This window comes from Bos indicus, chromosome 3 (assembly GCF_029378745.1).
Source record: "Bos indicus isolate NIAB-ARS_2022 breed Sahiwal x Tharparkar chromosome 3, NIAB-ARS_B.indTharparkar_mat_pri_1.0, whole genome shotgun sequence".
In the NCBI taxonomy this organism is placed as follows: Eukaryota; Metazoa; Chordata; class Mammalia; order Artiodactyla; family Bovidae; genus Bos; species Bos indicus.
The window spans coordinates 107,324,265-107,350,182 of NC_091762.1; the positions used below are offsets into that span (position 1 = coordinate 107,324,265).

The 25,918-nt window shown below is 41.1% G+C and overlaps 1 protein-coding gene, 1 long non-coding RNA gene and 1 pseudogene across 8 annotated transcripts in view; 2 read left to right on the top strand and 1 right to left on the bottom strand.

Annotated features, from left to right (window-relative positions):
- Positions 1-25,918, top strand: part of RHBDL2 (rhomboid like 2) — a 58,349-nt gene that overhangs the window by 28,547 nt on the left and 3,884 nt on the right. For 6 of the 7 annotated variants that reach the window (XM_070786814.1, XM_070786813.1, XM_070786811.1 and 3 more), the window contains 4 exons: positions 1,764-1,912; positions 3,763-3,875; positions 20,516-20,616; positions 22,246-22,306. In XM_070786814.1, coding sequence (XP_070642915.1) covers positions 1,764-1,912; positions 3,763-3,875; positions 20,516-20,616; positions 22,246-22,306 — 424 coding nt within the window. The remainder of the gene's footprint in view (positions 1-1,763; positions 1,913-3,762; positions 3,876-20,515; positions 20,617-22,245; positions 22,307-25,918) is intronic. The other variant, XM_070786817.1, reaches the window with a different exon arrangement.
- The window catches only part of LOC139182281 (uncharacterized), a 33,970-nt gene continuing 10,735 nt past the window's right edge, over positions 2,684-25,918 (bottom strand). Inside the window, exon 2 of the long non-coding RNA XR_011565935.1 lies at positions 2,684-3,856. This is a non-coding gene — a long non-coding RNA (uncharacterized lncRNA). The remainder of the gene's footprint in view (positions 3,857-25,918) is intronic.
- Positions 6,912-9,854, top strand: LOC109556471 (NADH-cytochrome b5 reductase 3 pseudogene; annotated as a pseudogene).

Sequence of the window (25,918 nt, forward strand, 5' to 3'; positions counted from 1 at the left end):
TTTATCAAGGACTGTATTAGTCAGGGTTCTTTAAAGAAGCAGCATCAATAGGATGTACACACACACACACTATCTATCATCTATGTATACACATATATGGGGAGAGAGAGAGAGAGAGAGATTGATTTAAGGAATTGATTTATGTAATTGCAGAGGCTTGGCAAATTTAAAATCTACAGGGTGGGCCAGCAGACTAGCAACCAGGGGATAAGTTGAAGTTCAAAGGCCATTTGTTGGCATAATTCCTTCTTGCTCAAGGAGTGTTTGTTCTATTAAGCCTTCAACTGATAGGAGCTCACCCACATTACGGAGGGCAGTCTGCTTTATTCAAAGTCACAGAAACATGTAGAATGATATTTGACCAAATACTGTGGTTTAGTTACGTTGACACATAAATTTAACTATCGTAGGGACCTGGCCTCTTATGGCTTATATAAAGATAAGGCCCCAATGGGGCGTTCCTGAAAGAAGCTTCTGTCAATGCTGTGTTGGTTGGGGCAGACACAGAAACCAGCCCTGAGTCACTGAAGGAGGAAACTGTTCAAGGGTGTGACTATGAAGTGGTGAGGACCCTTGAGGACCATCTTAGGGGCTTAATACTACAAACAGTGAAATGTTAAAATCGTTTTTTTCCTTTAGAATCAGAAATAAGACAAGAATTCCCACCATCACCATTTCTACTCAATATTTTGCTGGAGGTGACAGACTGTACATAAAAAAACGACGGAACTCCCTGGCAGTTCAGAGGTTAGAATTTGATACTTTTACTGCAGGGGCCTGGGTTCAATCCCCGGTCAAGAAACTCAGATCCTGCAGACTGAGTCGTGCTGCCAAAAAATTTTTTTAAGCAAATTTTTTTATTTTGGAGTAATTTTAGCTTTATAGCAAAGTTACAGAGATAGTAAGAGAGTTTCTCCCAATGTTAATATCTTACATTTCCACAGTTTTACATTTGTCAAAACTAGGAAACTCATATTGATATATTAGTATTAGCTAAACTCCAGGCCTATTTGAATCTCACCAGTTTTTCCATTGGTGACCTCTTTCTGTCCTTCTGTACTTTCGAACCCAGGGAGTCACGCTGTGTCTACTTGTCACATCTCCCCGGTCTGCTCTGATCTCTGACCCTCTCTCTGTCTTTGCTTTCCATGCTTTTGATCGTCTTGAGGAGTACTGCCCAGGTATCCTGTACAATGTCCCTCTGTCTGGGTTTGTCTGATATTTCTTCTCACGGTTAGACTGGAGTTATGGGTTTGGGGGAGGAAGACCACAGAAGTGAAGTGCCCTTCTCAGCACATCACATTCGGGAATGGGGGCATCCACATGCCATCCCTGTGACATGAGCCTTCGTCACTTGGTTCAGGTCCTGTTTGCCAGGTTTTCCCACTGTAAAGTCACTATTTTCCCCTTTCCCTCTATTTTTCAGAAGCCAGCGGTGACCTAATTTCCTATTAAGTTGCAGATGAGTGATCAAGTGGTGAAGGTGGGCAGAGGAGGGCAGAGGAGGGGAAAGTGGGTTCAAGGGAGACTCTTCTTTGAAGTTTGGTCTAGGGCTGCTCCTAACTGCTGGAAGAAGCAGGAGACGCCTACAGTTACATGGTCAGATATACAGCAGGGAATTGAATTCTGCCATCTGAGCACATGCTGTGGAGCGGTCCTCTTACGAGCAAATTGTTTCAAACAGAGGTAGTGCCCGTGGGCTTTAATAGGGCCGCTTTCTGCAGCAGGTATGGTTAACTTTAGTGTCTGCCCCTCCCTGTCAGCTGGCGGTATTTATTTACTATGCTGTATGGAAGCCTCAGAAACAGTGGATCACCTTGGACACAGGCATCTTGGAGAGTCCCTTTATCTACCGTCCTGAGAAGCGGGAGGAAGCCTGGAGATTTATCTCGTACATGCTGGTTCATGCTGGGTAAGCAATGACAGTTGAGTCACTGATGTCAGAGGTGACTGCAAGTAACCATAATCCTGAACATTTGTTTGGTATTTTATTATTATAACTCTTTATTTTATATTGGACTATAGTTGATTAACAATGCTATGTTAGTTTCAGGTGTACAAAGTGATTCAGTTATACATGTACATGTATTTATTCTTTTTCAAATTCTTTTCCCAATGAGGTTACAGAATATTGAGCATAGTTCCCTGTGCTGTAGGTGGTGCGACCCTGTGGACTGTAGCCCACCAGGCTCCTCCGTCCATGGGATTCTCTGGGCAAGAATACCGGAGTGGGTTGCCATTTCCTTCTCCAGGGGATATTCCCCACCCAGGGATCAAACCCAGGTCTCCCGCATTGCAGGCAGATGCTTTAACCTCTGAGCCACCAGGGAAGCCCTTATTATCGACCAGGCACTTTTATATCCATAATCTTGTTTGATGCTCCTGGCAACCCTAGGAGGTAAGCGCTGCTCCCGCTGTTTTGTGTGAGGCTTACGGGATGCAGTCATTTGCAGAGTGAGGATCTCAACTCATTAGTGCTGACTCCAAGTCCAGTGTACTTTGTATCGTAACTGCCTAATATTGGTATTTACGTAGGAATATCATTGAGAAGAGACCAAATTGTCACCAAACCAGAATTGTGTCCCCCACGTTGTGTGGTGTTGTTAAATGTTCCCTGTAAAATGTGAATTGCCAGTGCCTTCCTCCCCACCTCTGCCGAAGTTAAAAACGTAATTCATCAACATTTTGATGGGTGTAGAATAGTTTATTTAGAATAATACAAGCAATGGGTGATGCAGTGCCTGCCTTTTAGTTTTGCTTACAGTCTCTTAAATGCTAATAGCCTTTTACGACCTCGCTCAGAATTCTGATCACTATGCCCACTTAAAAAAACTGAAGCATTTTGCTACATAGCAACTAAATTAAGGATTACTGTTATATGGAAATTTGCCAAGTGACATTCAGAGAGTTTCCATAGATGCTTGTGGGGTTTGACAAGCAAAATAATGTCAATTTCCACTTAAAAATATTTTTCCATATTTATAAACTATAATAAAAAGCATTTGTATTCAACAATGTTTTATACCAAATTATAGTATATTTATATGAGAGAAACCAAGTTTAGCTAGTGTTACTAGGTAAACATTTTTTTTTTCCATTCTGGTAAATTTAAAACCTTTTAAATACAGAACTGGGAATGAGGTTTCTCTTGCCATATCTGTTTTATTTATTTCTTTGGCTGTGCCAGGTCTTAGCTGTGGCATGTGGGATCTAGTTCCCTGACCAGGGATCAAATCCAGGCCTCCTGCATTAGGAGTGAGTGCAATCTTAGCCACTGGATCACCAGGGAAGTCCCACCTCTGTTTTATTAAAGACTACCCTGAGCTTGCAAGAGATGTTTAAAAACCTACTGAAATTTCAATACAATATGAGTGAATTAGTATTCTCTCAATATTACTGTGCAACTAAAACAAAATCAAGTGCTGAGGCTGACATGTGATGGCAACTGTCAGCTAAACCCATAATTGCAAGCTTATATTCCATTCCTTAAAGCTTCCTCACTGCTCTGTTTGACATTATCAGTAATTATTGTAAAACAAAACTCATAAAGTAAATGTGTATTTCTAAAATGTCCTTTTATCTGCTTCACATATTGAAGCTCAAGATTTTATCTCTTTAAAAAGTCACCTAACAAAATTAGAAAATGGAATTCACATTAAGCATGTTCTTAACTAGAAACAACATATCAGTGCCTGTTACCCTCCCAAGGAGATAACTGCCTGGGCTAGTCCTAATGTTTGACAATGGCTTTTGTCTCTGCAGAGTTCAGCACATCCTGGGGAATCTCATTATGCAGCTCGGGCTGGGCATCCCCTTGGAAATGGTCCATAAAGGCCTCCGCGTGGGGCTGGTGTACCTGGCAGGAGTGATAGCAGGTTAGTGTTCCGAACACAGCACAGAATCAACATCTCTGGACTCTTAGGAGGCAATAAGCAAAGGCAATAAACTTTTAAATCAAGATTTACTGCATTCCTAATATGTGCTAGGGCACCTGGTAAGTTTAGAAATAAGTTAACCAGAGAGAAGCATATCGAGAGGTCTTTGTGCCCATTCTCAGGTACCTCAGAGTTCTGCACGACTGGCAACTGTGAGTAGTTTGGTGTCCAGGTATATATACTGGATAAAGGACTAAAGCCAGAAGGTCCTTATGTCCCAAGACTAATGATTTTGGGAAATAACGTGATCAAATTTGCATTTAAGAAAAATAACTTCAAGAGAACATTGAGAATAGCTAAAGGGACCCAAAGATTGGGTAGGGACTAGCATCCTGGGATGCCAATGATCTCTCAAATTGGGTATGCCAAAAATTCATTAGGGTGTGGGCAGGAAATATTAGAACCCCTATCTACCCATTTATTTATTAGAAACTTTAAAAAATTAAACTTTTTAGATAATTATTAATTCACACTGTAGGAAATAAATACCTATAGGTCTCATATACCCTTTAACTAGTTACCCCCAATGGTAACAGCTGACAAAACCACAGTACAGTATCCTAATCAGGATATCCACACTGATACAGTCAAAGTACAAAATATTTCCAACATCACAAAGATTCCTCACAGTTTCATTTTTATAGCCATACCCCCTTTTCTTCCACCCTCCCGGCAACCCCATTAATCTGTTCTGTTTCTATAATTTTCTCGCTTCAAGAATGTTATATAAATGGAATAATACAGTGTACAGCCATTTAGGATTAGCTTTCTTCACTCAGCATGAGTCTCTGGAGAGTCATGTAGGTTGCTGCATTTATCAACAGCTTATTCATTTTTATTGCTGGGTAGTATTCGATGGTACGGATGGTATACCACCACTAGTTCAATTGTTCACTCGCTGGAGGATATCTGTATAATAACCAGTTTTTGGTTATTACAAATAAAGTTCCAGTAAGCATTTGTGTACAGGTTTTTTAAAACGTAAGTATAGTTTTGTGAACTTGAGTTTTCATTTTTCTAGGATAAATGCCCAAGAGCAAGTTGGTTGAGTTGTATGGTAGTTGCATATTTAGTTTTTTTAAGAACCAGCCAAAATGTTTTCCAGGATGGCCGTTCCATTTCACTGTCCTCCCAGTACTGTGTAAACAATTCAGTTTTCCACATCCTCGCCAGCTTTTGGTGTTGTCGCTATTTTTTAAAACAGTTATTTATTTTTGGCTGAGCTGGGTCTTTGTTGCTGCACTCGGGCTTTCTCTAGCTGTGGCGGGTGGAGGCTACTCTCTAGCTGTGGTGTGCGGGCTTCTCATTACGGTGGCGTTTCTTGTAGAGCACGGGCTCTGGGCACACAGGCTTCAGAAGTTGAGGCGTGTGGGCTTAGCTGTCCCGCAACATGTGCAATCTCCCTGGACCAGGGATCGAACCTGTGTCCCCTAAGTTGGCAGGTAGATTCTTAACCACTGGACCACCAGGGGAGTCCACTGTCACTTTTAATTTTAGCTGTGCTCCAAGTGTGTGATCTCATCATGGTCTTAACTTGCATTTCCCTAGTGGGCTGATGATGTTAAACATCTCTTCATGTGCTTATTTGCCATTTATGTATCCTCTTCAGTGAAATATCTGTTCATGAATTTTGCCCACTTATCTAATTAGATTTTTTTTAATTAGATTTTTTTTAACTGTTAAATTTTGAGACTTCTTTATATATCCCAGACCTAGTCCTTTATAGAATATGTAGTTTACAGATATTCTCTTAGTCTGTAGCTTATGTTTTGATTGTCTTAGCAGAGTCTTTCACAGAGCAAAAGTTTTTAGTTTTGATGAGGTCTAGTTTATCAGTTTTTTCCTTTTACGAGTCATGGTGTCATGTCTAAGAACTCTTCACTGAGCCCTAAGTCTTGAATTTAATCTCTATGTTATCTTCTAAAGTTATGTTTTGCACTTTACATTTAAATATGTGATTTATTTGAGTTGGTTAGTTAAAGCATGAGGTTCAGATTTTCTTTTTGTTTGTGAATATCAGAATAAATTGCTGAATAGACCATTCTTCCTTCACTGAGTTGCTTTTATACCTTGTCAAAAATCAGGTGGCTGTAGTTTCACGGAACTCTTTCTGGCTTCTCCTTTTTGTTTCATTGATCAGTGTGTCTATCTCTCCACCAATACCACACAGTACCACTGGAGCTGTAAGTCCTGAAATGAGCGAGAGGGATTCCTCTCCTTTTTTGCTCATTTACTGATTAGTTTATGTATTTCTCTTTTAAAAACAGTTGGGTGTCTGTTTTTTTCTGTGATAACAATAGGCTTTCACTAGTAAGCTACTTTACAGATGCTGAAAAACAAACACAAAATATGTCCCTTTGAAGACACAGTAGTATTTTTCTCTTAAGAAGTGAGAATGTAACTGCTTTTCCAAAAACACTCATGCTTTGAAAAGGGCATTTTGAAAACTGGTTATTGGAAATCATTCCATCATTATGTGATTTTTGCTGCTGAAGAAGATGAAGTAACTCTTTTCAGTTCACACTTAAAAAAGCCAGAAAACACTTTTCTCATCTGATTTAAAATTTCTCAGTGGAGTTTTAGTAAATTTTAAACTTACTGATTGTTAACACTTTCTGATTAGTTTGCAAGAACAACTGACTGATGTTAGGGAAGGTGGGAATTAATAGCCATATTACAACAAATTTTTTGGATAATTGGAATGAGCATAGACAATTATGGGGCTTCCCCAGTGGCTCAGAGGGTAAGGAATCTGCCTGCAATGCAGGAGACACAGGAGACACGGGTTCCATCCCTGAGTGGGGAAGATCCCCTGGGAGAGGAAATGGCAACCCACTCCAGTATTCTTGCCTGGAGAATCCCATGGACAGAGGAGCCTGGCGGGCTATAGTCCATAGCCTCATAAAGAGTCAGATTCGACTGAAGAGACTGAGTGCGTGTGCACACGCGCACACACACACACGCACACACACACACACAGAGACAATGATGCAATTCTTCCAGTTGAAACTGGACATCACTTTTTTAATTTCATATTTTAAGTGGTTAATAAAAAAATTTCTATGGAAAATAACTGAACTTAAAAGTACATCTTTGTGGGTCTTGGTGGTGGTGGCTGTGGAGTGAGTGCAGAGTGGTGCCAATATGGGGGCCCAGCTGGGTACCCTGGGCCACAGGGTCCTCTCCCCAGTCTGGCTCCTGTGCAGCCTCCTTGGGAAGCTGTTTCAGCGCTCCACCCCGGCCATCATGCTCCAGAGTTGGGACATCAAGTACCCGCTGTGGCTCATCAACAAGAAGGTCATCAGCCAGGATACCCGGCGGTTCTGCTTTGCTCTGCCGTCACCCCAGCACATCCTGGGCCTCCCCGTTGGCCAGCACATCTACCTCTCTGCTTGAATCAATAGGAACCTGGTCCTTTGGCCCTACACGCGTGTTTCCAGTGATGATGACCAGGGCTTTGTGGACCTGGTCGTCAAGGTTTACTTTAAAGACACCCATCCCACATTTCCCTCTGGAGGAAAGATGCCCCAGTACGTGGAAAGCACAAAGACTGGAGACACCATTTGAGTGCTGGGGCTCCAATGGGCTGCTGATCTACCAGGGCAAAGCGAAGTTTGCCATCTCTCTGGACAAGAAATCCAACCCTGTCTTCAAGATGCTGAAGTCTGTGGGCATGATTGCTGGAGGGACCGGCACCACTTCAATGCTGCAGGTGATCCATGCCATCATGAAGGACCCCAGCGATCGCACCGTGTGTCACCTGCTGCTTGCTAACCAGACCGAGAAGGACATCGTGCTGCAGCCTGAGCTGGAGAAACTGAGGAATGAGCATTCTGCATGCTTCAAGCTCTGGTACACGGTGGACAGAGCCCCTGAAGCCTAGAAATACAGCCAGGGCTTCCATCCCTACTACCTTCCATCCCTGGAAGAGGAGCCTGCTGGTACAGATGTGCAGACCCCTGCCCACGAGCCAGTATACTTGCCTGGACCATGTGGGCCATCCCAAGGAGTGCTACTTTGCCTTCTGATGGATGGGCCCTGGCTGCACCCACTTCTTCTAACACTGTTCATTACCACCACTTTCCCTTGCATCTCCTGCTATGGCTGGGTTCAGCCTGGCTTGGCCATGCCTGGGAGGTCACCCTGCTGGGCTGGCCCTTTGCCTTTGGGAGCAGGGCTGTGTTACAGGTGGGCTGCTTTGGCCACCTTTAGGGCAGATTCCTATTTGGACCTCGCTACAGATGCTTGGGCCCTTGCCCTTCCTCGCCCCACTCTCGCCCCCAGCACACACACTACTGGGTAGAGGCTGCCAGCACCATGTGCCCCGCCCTCCCCAGCGCCATCCCACGCTCTGGAAATAAACATGAAGGTACCGGTAGTTGCAGGTGCCAGGCCCCTACCCCCTGCCTCGGGACCCTTGTCTCCTCCTCCCACCTGCCATTCCATCCTGGCAAGGTGCCTCAACAGCCCCCCACTCCCTCTTCCTAAGGCCCAGCAATCACAAATCTACCCCCTGAGAAGAATGACAACCCTGTGCCAGTATAACTAATAGTGTCTTGGGCAATCACCATTTTTCATGAGCATTTGACTTATTTCTGCTTCAGGGCCACTGCCAGGCCTCAGCACCTGACACTGCATGGCAGGGAACACCAAAATGTCCCTTTGGCAGGGGCTGCTGGGGTGAAAGTCTGCCCCCATCCCAGGGCCCAGCAGGCCTGGCCAGCAGGGAGTTAGGCTCTCCCTGGGGCTGGAGTGGGAGGAGGGAGCTGGCTGAGGGCCCTTCCAGCTGGCACATGTGCCCTCCCAAAACCTCAGCCTTGCCCTCAAAGACCCAAACATTTGGGAGGCTTTGGAAGTTCCAAGCAATCGACCTCCGATCATGTGCCTTGGGGTCCTGGGCCGCCAGCCCTGGTGGGAAAGCCAAGATCATGTGTATTTATTTGTCTGTCCCAGTACCCACTTCTGCTGCTCTTGACCCAGGTGGGGGAGATTTAGAGTACAGTCTCTTTCCTGAAGAGACGTTTTCACTGGCCTTGATGTTGCTTTAGACCGCAGCATGTTAGTCTCTTGCATATCAGCTTTTTCAGAGTCATTTATGAGCAAACATAACATTAAAGTAAAATTGCTGAGTTGAAAAAAAATCTTTGCATTTCTGTGGCATGATATTTAACCAGGGTTTTAAAATACAATAATGCTTATTTAATAATGTGTACGTGTACTAAGCTGCCTCAGTCGTGTTTGACTCTTTGTGACCCTATGGACTGTAGCCCACCAGGCTCCTCTGTCCATGGGATTCTTCAGTCAAGAATATTGGAGTGGGTTGCCAGCCCTCCTCCAGGGGATCTTCCCGACCCAAGGATTGAACCTGTGTCTCTTGTGTCTCCCGCATTGGCAGGTGGGTTCTAATGCCACCTGGGAAGCCCTTATTTAATAACACTGCTCATTGAAGGATTTTTTTTTTTAAGACTAATTTTTAGAGCAGTTTTGGGTTCATGGCAAAACCGAGAGGACAGTGCTGAAGTTTCCCATTCATCGCCTGCCATGACACCTGCACAGCCTGCTCCATTTTCAACAGAATGGCACATTTGTTACAACCAATGAACCTACATCTATGGCATCACAATCACCCAAAGTCCTTTAAAACTAGGGTTCATCTTTGCTGGTGTACATTCTGTGGTTTTGGACAAATGAATACTGACACGTATCCATCATTATAGTATTATAAAGGCTATCTTTTTACTGTCTCCATTGTTTCCTTTTCCAGAATGTCATATAGTTGGAATCATACACCATGTAGCCTTTGCAGATTGGTTTCACTTAGTAATATGCTTTTCGGTTTCCCCCATATCTTTTTATTTCTTGATAATAATTTTTTGTGTCATTAATGAAGTAAAAATAATTTAAAAATATTGTTACCAATAAGTCCCATCCTTTAAAATTCTATGTTTGTGATTTTACAAAACATTAAAGAAGTGGTACATATATTGATACATGTAATTTATAAGTGAATATACCCGTATTGCAGGGGGTGGCTGTATTAGTTTCCAAGGCCAATATGACCTCCTCTTAGCCAGTCACATCTGTAACAATTTTCCAAACAAGGTCACATTCTGAGGTGCTGGGGGTTAGGACTTAAACCTATTTTGGGGAGGGGGAGGACCCAATCCGACCCATGGCAGTGCTCAAAACTTTACCAATCACAACTGTGCCTGCTTCCTAGAGCAGTGGGGATGGAGAGTGGGAAGCCTTGGTAAAGACGCGGTAAAGAGGTGGGCTTGGCCAGGCCTAGTGATGCAGCTCCCCAAGTTACTCCCCCCTGCCTCTGTGGATGCTGTTACTCCACCTCCTCCATGTGTTCCTGCACACACTCGTTTTTCCTGGCTCCAGTATCTATGCTTGTTCCCCCACAGCTGGATTTCAACATGTGGAATCAGCTGTGCCCCCGTTTCAGCGTAGAGAGAGGAGAGAACGTGAATAACCTGTTCACATCCTCTGTCTGTTTTTGCAATACCTTTTGGCAGGTATCTCTTTGCTGAATCGGTCTCTCCTTCATACTGCTGCTGGTCACCTTCCTCAAACACATCCTTCCTAAAATATTTACAGTGGCTAATAAAAAGTTGAAACATCCGAGATTTTTTTTTGGAGCGGGGAGTGGCGGGGAAGGGGAGCTGGGCTGGGTCTTCATTATGGCAGGTGGGCTTTAGTTGCCATGGGGCAATTAACCCAGGTCCCCTGCATTGGAAGGTGGATTCTCAACCACTGGACCAGAAAGTCCCTGAAATGTCTGAGATTACTCTGTATTACCCTCCACCATCTGGCCCCACTGCTTTTTATTCTTTTCTCCTTTTTCTTCAGGGAAGAATATATATGAAGATGTTAGACATGTTTACATAACATAAAACATTTTAAAAAAATCACTTTTGAGGTGTAATTGACATACAAAGTTTTGTACATATTTAATGTATATTGTGGTGTTGGAGAAGACTATTGAGAGTCCCTTGGACTGCAAGGAGATACAACCGTCCATTCTAAAGGATATCAGCCCTGGGTGTTCTTTGGAAGGAATGATGCTAAAGCTGAAACTCCAGTACTTTGGCCACCTCATGCGAAGAGTTGACTCATTGGAAAAGACTCTGATGCTGGGAGGGATTGTGGGCAGGAGGAGAAGGGGACGACAGAGGATGAGATGGCTGGACGGCATTACCGACTCGATGGACGTGAGTCTGAGTGAACTCCGGGAGTTGGTGATGGGCAGGCCTGGCGTGCTGCGATTCATGGGGTCGCAAAGAGTTGGACACTACTGAGTGAGTGAACTGAACTGAATGTACACAACTTGCCGAATCTGGAGAAAAGAATACACCCATAAAACCATCACCACATTCTATGCCGTAAACATATCTATCATCTTTGAAAGTTTCTCCCTGCTAGTGTCTTTCTTGCTTTGCTTTTTATTTTTAAACGAGGGAAGCAGTAATACTTTATTTTACCTTTTGACCCCTTTCGCCCGTTTCTCCCATTGCTTTGCTTTCTTCCTGGATTCCTTCATACGTAACATAAGTCTAGTTTCCCTATTCTTGCTCCTGGCAAAGTGTGGTCGCCGAATCAGCAGCACTGGCCTCAACTGAAATCGTGTTAACATGCAGAATTCTGGGGTCCCACACCAGACCTACTAACCAGAATTTGCATTTGGACAAGTCCACAGGTGATTCATAAAAACTGAGAACCACTGGCCTGCACTCCAGCCCTGGGTCCCCCAGTGTGACTGACCATCAGAAGCACCTGAAGAACCTGTTACAACTAAAATATTATTCAGATCACACCCAGATCTACTGAATCAGAATCTCTAAGAACACGGTCCTAGGATCTGTGTTTTTCTTTTTTTGCTTTTTCATTTTTCTGTTCAGTGAGGTTTTTTGTTGCTGTTTAGTCGCTCTGTCACGTCTCTCTTTGCCACTCCATGGACTGCAGCCCGCCAAGCTTCTTGCATGGAATTTCCCAGGCAAGAATACTGGAGCAGGTGGCCATTTCCTTTTCCACAGGATCTTCCTGACCCAGGGATCAAACCTGCGTCTCCTGCAAGTATCCAGCATTGCAGGATGACTCTTTACCACTGAGCCACGAGGGAAGCCCTTAGAGAGGTATAATTGACATATAATAACTACTGAACTTTAAAAATAATTTATTTATTTTTGGTTGCTCTGGGTTTTCGGTGCTAGACGTAGGTTTTCTCCAGTTGCGGCTCTTCGTTTTGGTGCTTTGGGGTGGCTTCTCTTGTTGCAGAGCGCAGGCTCCAGGTGCTCAGGCTCAGTAGTTGTGGAGCATGGACTTAGTTGCTCTGCAGCATGTGGAGTCTTCCTGGACCAGGGATTGAACCCATGTCCTCTGCATTTGCAGGTGAATTCTTATCCACTGTACCACCAGAGAAGTCCACAGCTGATGTTTTGATGTGTGTATATAACTGTGAAACTATCCCCAGTCAAGGCAATGAACATTACTCCCTTCAGAGTTCCTGTAATCTGTTGGAATCACTTCTTCCTGCCTCTCCTTGTCCTCCTTCTGCTTTCCCCTGGCAACGGTTGACCATCACAGATTAACTTGTATTTTCTAGAATTTTATATAAATGGAATCATGAAATACGTACTTTTTTGGGTCCCTTATGTTATTCAGCATAATTACTCTGAGATGTGTCCATGTTGTTGCTGTGTATAAACAGCTGATTCCTTTTTGTTGCTGAGGAGTCTTTCAATGTGGGAATACACTCAAACTTGTTTATCCACTCTCCAGCTGATGGACATTTGGGAGGTTTCCAGTTTGGGGTTATTACAGATGAAAGTTACTATGAACACAGTACAGTCTTTGTGTGGACAAGTGTTTTCAGTTCTCTTCGACGATTACCTAGGAACAGACTGGCTGGATTCTACCATAGGGTTATATTTAACTTGTAAGAAACTATCAAACTTTTAAAATAGCTTTTCTAAGATATATCAATAATTCATACAACCTATAATGCACCCATTTAAAGTGTATAATTCAGTGTTTTTTAGTTGATTTACAGGTTATGCACCCATTATCACAATCTAAATTTAAAACACTTGTGCTCCAAAGAAACCCTGTAGCCATTAGCAGTCACTCCCCACTCCTTACCCCAAACCCCCTCCCTAGCCTTAGGCAGCCACTGATCTAATTTCTAATCTACCCATTCTAGACATTTCATATAAATGAAATAATATACTATGTGGTCTTTTCTCAACTTTCTTTTTAAGCATGATGTTTTCCTCCTTCACCCACGTTGTAGCACGTATCTGTACTACATTCCTTTTTATCGTTGGATGATATTCCATTATATGGATATACCACATTTTCCTTATCCATTCACCATTTGGTGGACATTTGGGTTGTTTTCACTTTCGTCTATTATGAATAACACTGTCATGAATATTTGTGTACAAGTTTTTGTGTGAATTTCTTGTGTATATATTAATATCTGCAAATGGAATTAAGTCATATGGTAACAAAGTGTATAGTTTTACATCCCCACCATAAGTTTCAGCTCCTCTATATCCTCATCAACACTTGGTATGATCAGTCTTTTAATTGTAGCCAATCTGTTAGGTATATAAAGGCATTTCATTGGGCTTAAATGTGCATTTCCTAATGACAGTGATGGCGAGCGTCTTTTAATGTGCTTGGTTGCTACCCATATATCTTCTTTGGTAAAGTGTATGTTTAAATCTTTTGCCAATTTAAAAACTGAATTAGGGACTTCCCTGGAGGTCCAGTGCACTGTTAAGAATCTGCCTTTCAATGCAAGGGACACGGGTTCAAGCCCCGGTTGGGACACTAAGATCCCACATGCCTCAAAACAACTAAGGCTGCAATGAACCACAGCTAAGACCTGACACAGATACAAACAAATATTTTAAAAAATTGATTTACATTCCTTATTATATATTCTAAGTTCTTTATCAGATATATGACTTACAAATATTGCCTCCGAGTCTGTTGCTTGTTTTTTCTCTTAATAGTACATTCTGAAGACTCAAATTTCTGAATTTTGATTAAGTATAACTCATCAGTTTTTAAATTTTAGGAATTACGCTTTTAGCATCATATTTAAGACATTTTGCCTGATGTAAAATCACAAAGATTTTATCTATGTTTTGCTCTAGAAGTTTTATAATCTTAGACTTTACGTATAGGTATATGATCCATTTTTATACATGGTGCAAGGAATGGACTGAAATATCACATTTTTGCATGTAAATGTCTAATTGTACCAGCATCATTGGTTGAGAAAACAATCTTCTCTTTACTAAATTGCCTTTGCATCTTGTCAAACTCAGTTGTCCATATATATATGTGGGTTTATCTCTGGACTTTCTGTTGTGTTTTGCACTCATCTCACATCCTAGTAAAGTAATGCTCAAAATTCTCCAAGCCAGGCTTCAGCAATACGTGAACCATGAAATTCCAGATGTTCAAGCTGGTTCTAGAAAAGGCAGAGGAACCGGAGATCAAATTGCCAACATCCGGTGGATCATCGTAAAAGCAAGAGAGTTCCAGAAAAACATCTATTTCTGCTTTATTGACTATGCCAAAGCCTTTGACTGTGTGGATCACAATAAACTGTGGAAAATTCTGAAAGAGAAGGGAATACCAGACCACCTGATCTGTCTCTTGAGAAACCTATATGCAGGTCAGGAAGCAACAGTTAGAACTGGACATGGAACAACAGACTGGTTCCAAATAGGAAAAGGAGTACATCAAGGCTGTATATTGTCACCCTGCTTATTTAACATACATGCAGAGTACATCATGAGAAACACTGGGCTGGAAGAAGCACAAGCTGGAATCAAGATGGCCAGGAGAAATATCAATAACCTCAGATATGCAGATGACACCATCCTTATGGAAGAAAGTGAAGAAGAACTAAAGAGTCTCTTGATGAAAGTGAAAGAGGAGAGTAAAAGAGTTGGCTTAAAGCTCAACATTTAGAAAACGAAGATCATGGCATCTGGTCCCATCACTTCATGGGAAATAGATGGGGAAACAGTGGGAACAGTGTCAGACTTTATTTTTGGGGGCTCCAAAATCACTGCAGATGGTGACTGTAGCCATGAAATTAAAATACGCTTACTCCTTGGAAGGAAAGTTATGACCAGCCTAGACAGCATATTAAAAAGCAGAGACATTACTTTGTCATCCAAGGTCTATCTAGTCAAGGCTATGGTTTTTCCAGTAGTCATGTATGAATGTGAGAGCTGGACTATAAAGAAAGCTGAGCACCGAAGAATTGATGCTTTTGAAATGTGGTGTTCGGAAAGACTCTTGAGAGTCCCTTGGACAGCAAGGACATCCAACCAGTCCATCCTAAAGGAAATCAGTCCTGAGTGTTCTTTGGAAGGACTGATGTTGAAGCCGAAACTCCAATACTTTGGCCACCTGATGCGAAAAGCTGACTCATTTGAAAAGACCCTGATGCTGGGAAAGATTGAATGCAGGAGGAGAAGGGGGACAACAGAGGATGAGATGGTTGGATGGCATCACCAACTCAATGGACGTGAGTTTGAGTAAACTCTGGGAGTTGGTGATGGACAGGGAGGCCTGTCATGCTGCGGTTCATGGGGTCACAAAGCGTCGGACACAACTGAGCGACTGAACTGAACATCCATTCCATACTATTTTGATTAAGTAGTTTTCTACTAAGTTTTGAAATTGGGACACCTCAGTGGTCCAACTTTGCTCTTTTTCAAGTTGTTTTGGTTATTCTAGGTCCTCTGCATTTCCACGTAAACTTGAGAATCAGTTTGTCAATTTCTATAAGATAGTCTACTGGGATTTTGATTTGGATGGCAATGTATCTTTAGATCAACTGGGGGAGAATTGACATCTTAACAATATCAGAGTCTTCTAACCAACGAACAAGGTATAGACTTCTGTTTATTTAGGTCTTTCAAAATTCCTTTCAGCATCGTCTTTAGCTTTCAGTCTTTAGGGCTTGCACATTTTTGGGGTCATATTTATTTCTACATTTCATATTTTTGATGTACTGTAAATGGTACTATTTTTAAAATTTCTATTTCTGATTTTTATTGCTATTACGTAGAAATACAGTTGATTTTTTTGGTATTGATCTTGTAGCCTCTTGATAAAGTCATTTATTATTTCTAGTAGTCCAATAGTTTAACTGTTAAACAATGAACTTCTAAAGAGATTTAAATAATAACAAAATCCTGTATATTTGCCCATGTTCTTACCATTTCTAATGCTCCCTATGCTTTGTGTAGCTTTATTTTTCCATCTCTTTTTCCTTCTTCCTGAAGATTTTCTTTAACATTTCTTATAGTATGGAAATGCTAGTCATCAATTATTTCAGCCTCTGTATGTCTGAAAAAGAAAATCTGTCTTTTGCCTTCATTTCTGTAGTGCATTTTGAGGTTTGGAGTCCTAGCTTGACAGTAATTTCCTTTCTTTACTTTAAAATGTTGCTCTCCTGTGGTTCTCATGCGCATTGTTTCTGATGATAAATCTCCTGCCATCCTTATCTTTGTTTCTCGGTATGAAGCATGTCTTTTTATTCTAGATGCTTTTGAGACTTTCACTGTTTTGAAGATGTGATTCTGTTATGCCTTGCTGTGGTTTTCTTTATGATTCCTGTGTCAGATTTGTTGAGGTTCTTGGATCTGTAGGTTTATAGTTTTCACAAAACTTTGGAAAAAAATTGGCTATTATTTCTTCAAGTATTTTTTATGTGCCTTCATTCTTCTAGGGATTCCTACTATGCACTTATTATTATAGATATTATGAGGCTGCTTGAAATTGACCTATAGTTCATTGATGCTGTATGTATTTTAAAAAATATTCTTTTTTTTTTTTAACCCCACGGCATGGGGGATCTTAGTTCCCTGACTAGGGGTTGAACCTGTGTCTCCTGGAGTGGAAGTGGTGAGTCTTAAACACTGGACTGCCAGGGAAGTCCCCTGTGTTTTATTTTGGACAGTTTTATTGCCACATCTTCATGTTCACTAAACTTTCCTTTTGCAATGTCTAAGTGGTCAATCAACTCAACAAGTTTATTATTTCATCTTAGATGTTGTACTTTTCATCTTTAGAAGTTTGATTGAGCCTGTTTTATTGCTATTTAACTTTTGAACACATTGAATATATTTGAAATAATTATTTATTGCCCTTATTTGCTAAATCTTAACACCTGTGTCAGTTCGGGTAACTTTAATTAAAATATAGTTGATTTAAAATGTTGTGTTAGTTTTAGGAGTACAGAAGTGATTCAGTTGAACACACACACACACAATCTTTTTCAGATTCTTTTCCCTTGTAAGTTACTACTAGATATTGAGTATAGTTCCCTGTTCTATACAGTAGGTCTTTGTTGGTCATCTATTTTATATATAATAGTTGTATATATTAATCCCAGACTCCTAATTTATCTCCCCACTTCCCTTTTGGTAACCATAAGTTTGTTTTCTATGCCTGTGAGTCTATTTCTGTTTTAAAAGTAAGTTCATTTGTATCATTTTTACAGATTCCACATATAGACAATATCATATGACATCTGTCTTTCTCCGTATAGCTTACTTCATTTAGTATGATAATCTCTACATCCACCTGTGTTGCTGCAAATGGTATTATTTCACTCTTTTTTATGACTAATATTTCATTGTGAGGAATGGAATGGCTCAGTGGCAAAGAATCTGCCTGCAGTGTAGGAAATGTGGGTTCAATCCCTGGGTCAGGAAGACCCCCTGGAGAAGGAAATAGCAACTGACTCCAGTATTCTTGCCTGAGAAATCCCTTGGACAGAGGAGCCTGGAGGGCTACAGTCCAGGGGGTCGCAAAAGAGTCAGACATGACTTAGTGACTGAACAACAATATTCCCCTGTGTATATATACCACATCTTATTTATCCATTCATCTGTCGATGGATATTTAGGTTGCTTCCATGTCTTGGCGTTTGTAACTAGTACTGCAATGAACACTAGGGTGCATGTATCTTTTCAAGCTATAGTTTCCTCTGGGTGGGATTGCTAGATCATAAATAAATTTACTTTTTTAAATTTACTTTTAGTTTTTTTTTTTTAGTTCTGGTAGGTTTTAGTTGATTTTTTTCTCTTCAGTATGGGTCATAACTTCATGCTTCTTTGCATGTCCTGCATGTCTTGAGTTTTTGTTTGGATGCTAGACATTTTATCTTTGGATGGTGGGTATTATTGTTTTCATGTAAGTATTCTTTAGATTTGTTCTGTAACTCAGTAAAGTTACTTGGAAGGAGTCTGAACTCTAGCTGCTGAGCTCTATATAGACCTAGACTCTATCTCATCAACTTGAAGTTTACTGTTATCTGCCTAGGTTTGCCCTTCATGCACGGCTACCTGCAGTCTCTCTCAAGGCAGTAGCTGGGCAGTTAGTCAACTCATTTATTTCTTGTTTCTTAGGGTTCATTGTCCCTTGTTATCTGATGTCCAGTATCTTTAAGACCACTGTTTCATATATTTTGTCCATTGCTTTCAAGCAGGAGGAAAAATCTTGTCCTGTTACTTCATTGTGGCCAGAAGTGGACATCTATATTTTAAAAATAAATTTCTCATAACTAAGATACAACCACCCCAGCTCCAGCTTGTAGGTTAACATCTGAGAACCACTGGGTCCATATAGCCCTAAGGGACTGCTTCTCACTGATCTTCAGTAACCCATATAACTTTGTCTTGGCTTTTCCAGATCCCTAAATCCTTGCCTTCTTCCCCCTTTTTTTCCTGTCCAAATCTTAAAGTGTCTTCAGAATTTAATCAAAATTCTGTCTCCCCACGTGCACCCCAATGTTCACTGCAGCACTGTTTACAATAGCTAGGACATGGAAGTGACCTAGAGGTCCACTGGCAGGCAAATGGATAAGAAAGTTGTTGTACATATACACAATGGAATATTACTCAGCTATTAACAAGAATGCTTTGAGTCAGTTCTAAAGAGGTGGATGAAACTGGAGCCTATTATACGGAGTAAAGTAAGTCAGAAAGAAAAACACCAATACAGTATATTAATATATGGAATTTAGAAAGATGGTAACAATGACCCTATATGTGAGACAGCAAAAGAGACATAGATATAAAGAACAGACTTTTGGACCCTGTGGGAGAAGGCAAGGGTGGGATGATTTGCGAGAACAGCATTGAAACATGTATATTACCATACGTGAAATAGATCACCAGTTCAAGTCCGATCCATGAAACAGGGCACTTGAAGCTGGTACACTGGGACAATCCAGCCCAGTGGCTGATTGATGTCAATGTATGGCAAAAACCACCACAATATTGTAAAGTAATTAGCCTCCAATTATAATAAATTAATTAATTTTAAAAAAATGCTGTCTCCCTCCTCTCAGAGTAGCAGGGCCTCCACCTTTCTGCTCAGAAAGTCATTCTTTCCTAAGTGCTTCCATAAACAAATTTATCACATTAAAAAAATCACAATAATTATTAGTCTGAATTTTTTGATAACTGTTTGATCATACATTTGTAAGATTCCTAAGGTCAGACACTTCCCCTTTTTTGCATTAAGTGGCTACTTTTTAATGAGAACTTCCTTTTTAAAACTCATTTGACTGCTTTTTGGCTGCACTGGGTCTTTGTTGCTGGGCTCTCTCTAGTGGTGGTGAGCCGGGGGTGGGGTGCTCTGTAGTTGGCTCCTCACTGCAGTGGCTACTCTTGCTGTGGAGCATGAGCTCCAGGGTGTGGTCTCCTGGCCTGTGGGATCTTCCGGGACCAGGAATCGAACCTCTGTCCCTGCACCAGCAGGAAGATTCTTAACCACTGGACCACTAGGGCAGTCCTAAAGTAGGTTCTGAAGTGTACTGTATCTTAAAAAATGAAGGAGGGACTTGAAGGCAAGGGAATAATAGAGCTGAGCAGTATGGAGAACACTTCAGAGTTGGCATAAGGTGGTTCTAAAGCCTTGTTTTGGTTCAGACAAGTAAGATTGAATTAGCAAACAGGATTTCATCTTGCTTGGTGAAACTGATTGAATGGTATATTAAGGATTCTGAAACCACATCTTGACTCCATGAGAAAGCTAGCCCGTAGATAATAAAATGTTGGAATGTCTCACGTATTTTGATAGTTTTGGTTAACTGTGTAGGACATTTTGAAACAGTAGCTAACAAGTATTTAACACATGTCAGGGAGTATTCTAATCATAATGTACATGTAAACTCATTTATTTCCCCTGACAACCCACTGAAGTTCTATTTAACACCGCTATTTTTACAGAAAGGGAAACAAAGGCACAGAGATATTAAAAAACTTGCTCAAGTCACACAGTTGCTAATTCTGGCTTCAGAGTATTTGTTTTTGTTACTGTTATATTGTCTTCATATTGAGCATTTAATGTTTCATAATAATTGAGAGAGGTCACACGGCTATCCTTTTCTAGTATGGAAGCAACAAAGTGAATTTGTTGTTTGTTAATATAATGGCCAAGCTTCCCCAACTTTTACCTTAGATTAGAAAGATTTATCCTTCATGATTCTTACAGTCATGTCTGAAATTCTTTGTGTTTTATTTCTTTAGGATCCCTTGCCAGCTCCATCTTTGACCCACTCAAATCTCTTGTGGGTGCTTCAGGAGGAGTCTATGCTCTGATGGGAGGCTATTTTATGAATGTTCTAGTGGTAAGAATTTTGGGGATGAATCTGTAGACCTTAAGAAAAAATTTTAAAATAATTACTGGTATTTGGTTCAGGGAATCTTATTTATCAATATTTACTAAGCACACATCTTCCATCTGACCACAAGAATTTTCCTTTCATCTCTGATCTCAAAAGGAATAAATACTAAAGAAAGTTCAAAGTTGCAAAAGAGAAAAGTCAAAGTCCCCAACGTAGTATCTGTTACCAGTCTGATATACATCTGTTCAGATGTTTTCTGTATGTATGCAAAATTCTACCAATAGTAACACTACAAAAATGGAACTACCCTTACATTATTCTGCATCTTAACAAAGTATCCTATCTACTCATAGGATACTTGAGCAGGACACCGAAATCCACCCCAGTCTTTTCAGGCGCTCCACAGTACCTTCTATATAGTAGCCCTACTTATTCAATTTTTCATTGAAAGAAAAGGTCCAGGGTGATTACAGCTTTTTACATCTCAAAATAATGCTGTCAGGAATGTACCTTCACCTGTCTTTTTGCATTTGTGTGATTCTTTTGTAGGCAAGTTCCTAGAAGTGCATTTACTGGGTGAAGGCTTTACATTTTTATATATAAAGGCCTCCAAAGTTGGCATACCATTTTACACAACCATGATATAGTAGGTGAGATGCCAATCACTTTTTAAAACAGGGTAAAATCCTGATTAAATTAACCCTTTAACCATGTAGGTGTGCCTTAAAAATACTCTACGAGGAAAAATTTGAAGCAATTAAAAAACTGTTCCCAAACTAGAAGTCACTTAGAAAAACGTTTTTCAAACTTTGGGTCACATCACATTAGTGCTTGTGAACTCAGGTGGAGGGGCTGTGAAAATCCTTTTACACAGAAATTTCAGTACGCGTCATGTAAAATAAGAGTAGGTACTGTTTATGCGTGTGCTGGATTTTTACGTAAATTATTTGTTACTGTACATCTTGGTCACAACAGTTTGAAAATAACTGATTTAGAATTAACATAGCTATTTCAGCATGTCTCACTGGGAAGAGAGTTAATAACTTTAAAGGGAAGGGACAGGCAATTTGGGTTGAAGTGGAGCTATCTTTCTGAGTCTGCTTGGTCCTCTGGTAACACATGAGGGTAAATGCAAGTTGGTCTGAGGCTTTTTGAAACTAAAATCAAACTGAGTGTTTTTGGACCAGTGTTTTTAATTTTTAAAAAATTATCTTAAAAAGAAATCAAGGTAATGCTCAAATTTTAGCTGTCTTTGCTAACTCCTACTTAGAAAGAGGGTAAAGCTGTATCAAATGAATATTAAACAAAAAACTTGGAAATATTTTCACCAGATTTAGTTTGACAGCATCTATTAACTATCTGTGACATATTAAGAGTTGATTTTTTATTACTTATACTTAGCATATTTCTTGCTATTTCAAGGAATATCATGTTTCATTTTCACTCCAAAGTATACTGGCACTGTACTTCCCAAATACATTTGAAAACTGGACTGTTAACACTGATGCTTTGATTGGCAAACATTTGACACACTTTATTTTAAATGAAAAAGCAGATGGAGGGGGAGTAGAGTTGAGATTCCCTTTGCCAATAGATAACTTGTGTTATTACTGTCATTTATCTCTTTGCAAGAATTTTCAAGAAATGATTCCTGCTTTTGGCGTTGTCAGACTACTCATCATTGTTGTTATAAGTAAGTGTGTTCTGTGAATACTTCACATCTTCAAGTTTATGGGTTCAACCTTCAGAAGGCCTTCTCATATTTCCCAAACACATCCTACATGTCCTGATGCAGAAAGACATGAGTGGAGTTTTCACAGACCCTTGTGGGTGGTTCTTAGAGGTGCCTGTTTCTGGGGTGTGGGGAGATAAGAGAGTAGGGCTCGAGGTACTCTGTCCACTTCATCCACCATACCATCACTTATTTTTTTATGTTTTTTAATTTTTATTGGAGTATAGTTGATTTACATTGTGTTACTTTCTGCTATCATTTATTTTTTATTAAATTAAAAAATTAATTATTTAATTTTATTTATTTTGGTTGTGCTGGGTCTTTGTTGCCACATGGCTTTTCTCTAGTTGTAGGGGGTGGGGGCTACTCTCTAGTTACAGCGCTTGGGCTTCTCACTGCAGTGGCTTTTCTTGTTGAGGAGCAGAAGCTCTAGGATGTGCGGGCTTTAGTAGCTGCGGTTCCAAGGCTCCAGCTGCTGCTGCTGCTGCTAAGTTGCTTCAGTCGTGTCCAACTCTCTGTGACCCCATAGACGGCAGCCCACCAGGCTCCCCCGTCCCTGGGATTCTCCAGGCAAGAACACTGGAGTGGGTTGCCATTTCCTTCTCCAATGCATGAAAGTGAAAAGTAAAAGTGAAGTCACTCAGTCAGCACAGGCTTAATAGTGGTGGTGAATGGGCTTAGTTGCTGCCTGGCACATAGGATCTTCCCAGACTAGGGATCAAACCCGAGTCTCTTACATTGGCAGGTGGATTCTTTACCACTGAGCTACCAGGGAAGCCCTATTTATTTTTGACTGTGTGGGCTCTCATTGCGGTGCAAGGGCTTCTCTGGTTGTGGTATGTGAGCTCAGCTGCCCTGTGGCATGCAGGATCTTCATTCTCCTAGCAGGGATCCCACATCCTCTGCATTGGGAGGCAGATTCTCATCCACTGGACTACCAGAGAAGTCCCTGTCATTTATTTTTTATACATTGGATTTTTCTCATTCATAAACTAGATTCTGTATACAATTTTGTTTGAAAGGGAAACCTTAAAAACCATTCACATTATCCATTTTCTTCTTCAATTTCTACAATTTCAGATTAAAAAAACTGATCTAGGATATAAGCATGGAGTGGTGGCTGAGGATTGCTGATGAGAGCAGAGGTGGAGGAAGAGAAGGGTCAGGGAACTAGGAAGATGACTGATGTGGCTTTGGAAATCTCAAGAATGATAGCGGAGAATGACATGCTGAAGGAGCTTAGGAAGCCTCATTCTGGAGAAGAGGTGGAATTTTAGCTGGGTCTGAAAGTCAGGATTTTGGATGATGGCAAGCCATACAGAGCAGAAACAAACAAGAGCAAAGGCAAGGCTTATTACTTGTATATCGAGGCCTGCTCCTGCTGCAGATGTATCTGCACAGAGGGTGTGGGGAGAAGGCTGACCTTGAGGCTCAGACTTGAAGACAGAGACAGAAGTGACATTTGATACAGGCTACTTTGGGCTGTCAGGGCTTCCCAGGTGGCGCTAGTGGTAAAGAACCCGCCTGCCAAGAACCTGCAGGCGACATAAGAGACGTGGGTTTGATCCCTGGGTCGGGAAGATACCCTGGAGGAGGGCACGACCCACTCTACTATTCTTGCCTGGAGAATCCCATGGACAGAGGAGCCTGGTGGGCTACGGTCCATGGGTTGCAAAGAGTCTGACATGACTGAAGAGACTTAGCACACGCGCATGCAATTTTGGCTGTCCACATAGTAGGAAAAAAATGATCCTGCAACTTGGTATCAAGTGTTCAAAAAACAGACTAAGTTTAGTTTATAAATGGTATAATTATAAAACAGTATTTCACCCAGATAGAAAAGAAGTGACTTGTTTGTAGTTTATACCATACCGTATATAATGTTTTCTCCATAGACATCGAGAAATTTAAAAAGAGGGAAAGTAGTCAGCACAAGAAGGAGGGCAGATGTCTGGGAGTTAGTTAGGAGGAGTCACTGTGTGGGCTGAGCTACCTGAGTTGTTAAGGGTCACAACCAGAACCAAGGAACAAGCCCTTAGAAAAATATTCTTACGCAAGTTACCTGGGTTTTCAGTTGATCTGTTTCTGTCAAATAATGACTTTTGTAAAATAAGCCTCAAACTCTCAGTGGGGAAATGATTTTAATTCTCTAATACTCTTTAATGGTGGAGTAAAAACCCTTTCCTCATGCACAAAGTTATCTCCAAATACAGTTTATGTAACATTCTGTCATTCTCGAGGTAAGTAATACAGTCACTGAAGGATGTGGTTGTATTATATCCTACAAACACAGGTAGGCCAGCTAACATCAACCTTCCCCACATGCCATTTTTTCTAAAAGTTCTTCCCCGGTGGCTCAGCTGTAAAGAACCTGCCTGCCAATGCAGGAGGTGCAAGATGCAGGTTTGATCCCTGGGTTGGGAAGATCCCTTGGAGAAGGAAAGAGCAATCTGCTCCAGCATTCTTGCCTGGAAAATTCCATGGACAGAAGAGCCTGGCAGGTTACAGCACATGGGGTCTCAAAGAGTCAGACACAACTGAGCATGTACGCGCACACACACCTACAGCAAACTCCAGATTAATGAAACACAAATACATTTTAATTTTAAGCATGTTTTCTTCGGAAAATTTATAGTTTTTTTTTTTTTTTTAATGGTAAATATTATTCTTAACTGTGAAGGACAGTTGGCCTTAAGGACCTTCCTTCATTAGCACCAATTTTTAGATGTGTTTTCTAACAAAGCAACTGAGCTTCCCTGGAAAAAGTTCAGGACATCTCGATTTTCATCCTTCAAAAAACCCATATAAAGGCAACTCCCTTAAAAATGAGTGTTAGGTTTTATTGAAGATAATGATTTGGCTTACTGGAACAAGGGCTTCTTTTCAGGTGGGAAGACAGGTCTCAGTTTAGAGACTGCAGCAGTTTAGAAGTAAACTCCCCTTGGAAGCAGAAAGGGCCAGGCAGATACAAATCAGAAGGCAGGAGAGAAACTGAATGGAGAAACTGGCATGCTAAGAGTTACAGAGTTTTTTTGAAAGGCCTCCTACTGTGAAAGACTAGACCAAAGTAGCTGTTTCTAGTAAGTCTGCCCTGTGGTGGTTTTCTTATACTTTCCTAGCACTGCATCTGTTATTTACACTACTTCAGGGATTGCAAATGACTTAAAATACAATAACAGCCACATTTATCTAGCATTTGGTGTGATAGTCATTTACAATTAAATTAATATTGAGTACTTCCCCGACCTCAATTCCTACCCAGTGACTTCAGCGTCGATACTGTATTGAAAGGGAAGCTAGCCGGAACACATGGTCCCGATGCTATTTTCCCAAAGGCAAGGACTAGGTCTTTCCGTCTCCTGGGGCACTCACTAAGTAGAGCATAGAGTATTGGGGGATGGGTGTGGAATGTGACAGTTGAAGGAGACGTTTCCAAGCTCACATGCAGGGCAGAGTTCTTCTAACCCAAGAAGCCACCACCGATATGACTTATTTAAGCAGTGTCTAAGTTCTGGCTCTTATTGTTCCATTAGTGACTGTGGAATCACTTCCTTTCTCGGGCTGTCTTCTGTA